Source organism: Euphorbia lathyris, chromosome 2 (assembly GCF_963576675.1).
Source record: "Euphorbia lathyris chromosome 2, ddEupLath1.1, whole genome shotgun sequence".
Lineage (NCBI taxonomy): Eukaryota > Viridiplantae > Streptophyta > Magnoliopsida > Malpighiales > Euphorbiaceae > Euphorbia > Euphorbia lathyris.
This window is the reverse complement of record NC_088911.1, coordinates 23,111,983-23,117,954: the sequence shown is the minus strand read 5'-3', so window position 1 is coordinate 23,117,954 and position 5,972 is coordinate 23,111,983. Positions and strand designations below refer to the sequence as shown.

Genomic DNA, 5,972 nt, shown 5'->3' with positions numbered 1-5,972 from the left:
TGAGATTAGCCAAGGATAAAGAGACGTCTCGACCATATTGGTGGTTTATGGATTGATACGTAAGGGGAGAAACTCTAGGGTGGATATAATGTTTTAAGTTTATTTGTTTACGAATTGGTTTAATAAAACGTTCATTTGATGACGAGTTGGTTTGATAAAATGTTTGTTTGGTTACGAGTTGGTTCAATAAAAACATTAGTTATTTCAAGTTCGTAATTTTCTAACTTGATTTATATAATTAATTGGTTTAATTTATATTATATAAATTACAAAACTATTTTTGGTATTTTATTATTGGTATTGTTTACGAGAATAATGAGAAATTAAATATCAACTAAAATACTCTTGTCTCAATTAGTTAAGGAAACATAAATTACTAATATGGTAGAACTACGTGACTTTGATTCTTGATCTAAAGATTGAAAGATGATTCGAGATACGTAGGAAGCTTGATAGAATTGAATTATCAAGTCCAAGTCAAATAAATTAATAAATTTTAGGTAGTCTGAATTATTGTTTAGTTATGGTAAATTGGATTAAGAATATAATTAGTTATACGATAATTCAATTGAATTAATTGTGATAAAAATAATAAACTTTTATATTTAGGAAGCGATGGGTCGGTTTCGTAGAAAATAGGTTCGTACTTTAGACTTATAGGCATTCCTCATATTCTCTTCCTTTCATACCCGATGCCGTTTAGGGCCGGTTATGACATTCAAGCGGAATACTTCGCTTGAAAAACATTTATGCAATACTCGGTCATCAAGCGCAAATGATGAAGTCATTGGTACGGATCAACGGCTCAGTGATTTTTGAAAGCGAATCACCAATCAATTCAACATGTACAATTCGGAAGGTCCTTGTTTACCAAATGAAAATATGGCTTCTGTTAAATTTTACAAAATCAGTAAAACAATCTCTAATTTTGTTGGATGTTACGCTGGGATTGTTCATTTGAAACCAAGCAGCCATTCCAATGCACAAATTATTGAGAAGGTCAAACTGCTCTACCTTCAAAGGTATAGCTCCAAATTTCCATTTGTCCATTATTGGAAAATAATGAAAAATGAACCTAAATGGCTCTCTTTTAAAGAAAACAATATGATGGAGATTCATTGAAGAGAACCAAGCTTTCTACATCAGGACAGTGCAGTTCCGCAAGTGAAAGTGATAACAATGTACAATCATTTTCTCAACGTCCAATAGGCCAGAAAGCGGTTAAGAAATCGTCAAAAGGATAAAAAAACGAGTGGATCTTCTCAAAATATAGATGAAGAATTCTATAAAGAAATACAATTGCAAAAAGTTAAAACAAACCAAGATTTAGTGCAACAGGTGATAAATTTTCTTCAGGTGATAAATACAATTGACATATCATTATCAATATTCAAAAAATAATCATCAATGTTATCATCAATGTCATCATCCGCTTAATCTAAACTAGAAGAATGTGCTCCAAGATTCATATTTTCTTGACATTTTGCACTATATACTTATCTAACAATGCAATAATAATCTCTGTGAATTGTGCCACCAACTCATTAGCATCGTTCTCACTATAAAATTCAGTGTAGTTAGCCATCAAGTACTTAATTTTATACCTTGGGTCAAAAATCGCCGATACAAAAAGCATCACATTCATTGTGTCGATAGAACCCTAATACTTATCAAATTTTTCCCTCATTTGAGTTCCCATGTATTTTAAGGAAGGATTTTTACTGTTTTGACATAATGTAATATCCATGAGAATTTTCATTACCTCGGGAAAATAAAGGCTAGAGGTAGGATATGATGAACCTGAGAATTTACAAGTTACATCATAAAATCTTTTAAAAAAACCTACAAAGATTTTTAATACTCAACCAATCACTTTCAACAAGAATATCATTCACAAAATCCTCTGCATATTTCTTATCAAGATCTTCTAACTTGTCAAATGCCTTTTAATATCCTAATGCAACATCTAACATCAAATAGGTGTTATTCCACCTAGTGGGGCAATCATAGCATAATGCTTTTGTATACTTAATACCCGACGACACACAACAACGTTTAAACATAGCCAATCTTTGTGGGCTGTTTCAGATATATCTAACCACAACTCTAATTCTTTTGATTGAACCACCCACTAATTTAAGACCATCTTTGACAATTAGATTAAGAATGTGAGAACAACACCTCATATGAAACTGAAATTAATCACTGAGTACAAACTGAAAGGGAAATTTAACACAAAATCACTGTAAAGCTGTAAATAAACTTACTGAATGCGGGTTGGGTCCTCTTATAGAATTAAAGGAGCTATTGATATTAGAGTATGGACGATTCTATACATCAGTTAAATCCTTACTCACTCCATATTGAAATCATAGCAAATCCCACATAAATCAAAATCTCAATTTCAATCCATGACTCTAATATCAAAACTTTGATCAATTAAAAAATAACATAAACTAAAAAACCAGATCTAGAAGCTAAAATATTGTGAAACTACAAAAAGGAAATCTAGATCATCAATCACCAAAACGTATCACAAAAATAATCATAAAAGTCCAGATTTAACATATGCATCGACCAAAAGAAAAGTAAAAAGTAAAAAAAAAAATACATGTTTCAAAAAAGAAAAAAGATTTGAAGAACACCCAAAGAAATATCAATCGACAGATGTTTGCATGAAGAGGGAGAATAGAGAGGAATAGAAATCTGAAGCCGGCGTCTAGCAAATGAAGAACAAAATCCCAAAGCAATCGTGGATTTGATTAGGAGGAGAAGAGAAGGGCCGGTGGTGAAGAAGGAAGAAGAAAGGAAGAACATAGAGACTTTTCGTTTTACAATTCGGTGACAGCTAAGAGTTATAATGTTTAATAATAATTTTTATGACTTTTCGTTTTAATGATTTTTATTTAATAATGTTATACATTGTTAACCTTATTAATAAATTATAAATTTATATTATTGTAATTTATCAAACCTTACAAAATATATAACTATATATTATATAATATTTCTCTTTATATATAATATATAGTATATATTTTATAATAATATCAAATAATATCATATAAAATTAAATTAAAAAAAATATAGAGAGTGGAAATAAAGTTAATGTATTAAATATAAATTTATTATTGCTAAACTTTCGGTTACTTCAGTCTAGTTCGGTCCAATCCAATCCAATCCAATTTGGTTATCGGTCCGGTTCTGGATAAATTTCGGTCCAGTTCGATCCAGTTCTTTGACAAAAAGTCAACGGTCCAATCCAGTTCGGTTCTCTAAAAAAGTCAACAATCCGGTCAAATTTCACAGTTTTTCCTCGAATATTCGGTCAATTCCACTATCTCCAAGATCCGCGCCCAACCCTAAGTATAGTGGTATGTTATTTGTGTTATTGTTGTATACGTATAATGAGAGATAACAAATTCCACTAAAGTAGCTTTTAGCGAAACTAAACTAGTGGGTTAAGGGTCCCAATCTAATTGAGATGTTCCGTCTCTTCACCCGTCTTTTAATTTATCATTTAGAAAAATATTCTCAACGTTCTTCCGAAATAAAAATACAAAGCTAAATATCTTCGAAAATACAAAGAGATGCATATGTAAGGACAATATAATTAGTTACTGGCCCTTAATACTAATTACATCAAACCACCATATTATAACTTTTTTTACTCATAAAAAGATAATATATGAAAATTTCTATAGTTATCTAGAACTAAACCTCCTCTTGAACCATTCAGGTGGTAACAGGATTCCTGAATAGTCTAGTAAAATTTAGACTCAATATATATATGCTAAATTAGAAATGAATGAAGTAGGAAGTCAAGTGAACAGAGAAAATAGGTGAGTATCCCATCCTATTTCCGAAATTTTTCCTTGAACACCAAAGCTATTGTAAGAGCTAATTTCATTGGGAGTCATAGGCAGTTTGTAAAATGCAGAGTTGAACTTGTCTTCTTGTATTAGTTTCTCTAGCTCTTCTAATTCAAACCCATTAATGTAACTTAGTAAAGGATCCACCTGCATTGCATAACAATCATATCATATTAGATCATAAACCACAAGTCTGATAAAAAAAGAAAACATTGAAAATCCATTAATTACCTCTGCTGCATTATTGTCTGTGTTAGTAGAATTTGAGGAATCAGAAGGGGTTAGTCCACAGGGACTGCATACACCTTCTTCAGAGGCTGATATATCTATTTTTTGGTAGGTTGACATAGCAGCCATCTCATTTGGGTTAATATCAGAACCCGTATAGTAATGTGACTTATCTTCATCATTAGCGGAATTTGTTGTGACAACGTCAAAATCTGATAGGCAAGTCCACTCACCTTCTTCATAAATTGACATGTTAGTCATCTCATTTGGATTATAATCATCAATATCAGAATTTATATGGACGCTAGATTCATGTTCATCACAAGATGAATTAACCGGCATCTCATTCAAATGTTGATTTTCAAAATCAGACTCAAGAACCATATGAACCTCTTGGCTTTCACTTTCACTGATCATCTCATTTGCCTTTAACTTCAATTTCTCATTTGGATTGTAATCATCAATATCAGAACTTATATGGATGCTCAATTCATGTTCATCACAAGATGAATTAACCGTCATCTCATTCAAATTTTGATTTTCAAGATCAGACTCAAAAACCATATGAACTTGTTGGCCTTCACTGATCATCTCATTTGGATTATAATCATCAAAATCAGAAATTATATGAACGCTAGATTCATGCTCATCACAAGATGAATTAACCGTTATCTCATTCAAATTTTGATTTTCAAGATCAGACTCAATAACCATATGATCTGGTTGGCCTTCATTGATCTTCTCATCTGCCTTTGACTTCAATTTACATAGAACAAAATCTCCCTGCACATAAAACATAAAAGGATGTCAGAACTTGATACGTTTTCTCAATTGATCCAATCTAGATTAAACGAGTGAAAAACTAAGATTACCGAAGTAGCCATGGTGGAATTCAGAACACATTCATATTCATGCATTATCCACCTAGTTCTTATAGCTTTAGGTCGTTCTTTAATGTAGAAAACCAAACTTTTCTTTGTTCCGATCTGTTCTTTGCGCTTATTTAAGACCTTACGAGGTTTGCCAGTAGGTTTCCAGTACCCAGCCTCGGTGGTCCGATTAGACCGGAGGCTACGCAAATACTTATAATCCCGAGGGCAAAAGAAGTACCACACTCGATCGTCAGAATTATTGTTGATTAGAGCTGCACATCGACAAATCTCCATTAATTAAAAAATAGCAACAACAGAGAAATTAAGAAGAGGATTAAGTTGAATTACCAGGAAGATCCCAGGGTTCGTAATCACAAACTTTAATCTCGGGGATTGGTGGCCGATAATCAACACGGCTGAGCATTTTGGGCTTTAGAAAATAGGTTAACAGTTCATCATCGGTTGGGTGAAATCTATAGCCAACCAATGGATTTGGTTGGAGTGGTGATCCAGAGATTGTGAGAGCTGTTACAGTTGGAGCAAAAGAAAGAATTAGAAGAATGAAACAGATAAACAATGAATGTGAAATTAAATTAAGGAAACTTACAAGATGAACTGTGGTGTTTCATTCCTCTTCCTAAAATGGGAAAATTGAGAGAATATTTCAGCTGCAATGGAAGGAGGAATTAGAATGGAAGAGCATTGGTTTGTAATGGCGAGTGGAGAGGAAGGAGATGATTAATATATATATTGATGGGAAGAAGGAACTTGTATGAGAAGTTCAACTACTTGTGCAAGAAGCAGAGGTAGTTCTGCTTTCTAAAGAGAAAAATGTCACTTTCGATCGAATGGCTTGTTAGAGATAATATTAGTATTATCTCTACAGACCATTATCCGCACACTAAATAGAATTGTAGTCTGTGCACAAGTCTATTCAGTGTGCAGAGATAAGATTCTAGTCTATCTAGAATTAGGTCTTAGAGTTGTATCTAAACTATAC

The 5,972-nt window shown here is 32.5% G+C and overlaps 1 protein-coding gene across 1 annotated transcript; it reads right to left on the bottom strand.

Moving 5' to 3' along the window:
* Nucleotides 1–3,632: 3,632 nt before the first annotated feature.
* On the bottom strand, nt 3,633–5,666 carry LOC136220514 (NAC domain-containing protein 100). The gene is made up of 5 exons (XM_066008333.1): nt 5,580–5,666; nt 5,321–5,497; nt 4,973–5,244; nt 4,104–4,883; nt 3,633–4,019 (listed from the first exon to the last, which is right to left on the bottom strand). Exons 1-5 carry the CDS (start codon nt 5,599–5,601, stop codon nt 3,822–3,824), a joined length of 1,449 nt encoding a protein of 482 aa, XP_065864405.1. The 5' UTR covers nt 5,602–5,666; the 3' UTR covers nt 3,633–3,821.
* Between the last annotated feature and the right edge of the window lie 306 nt (nt 5,667–5,972).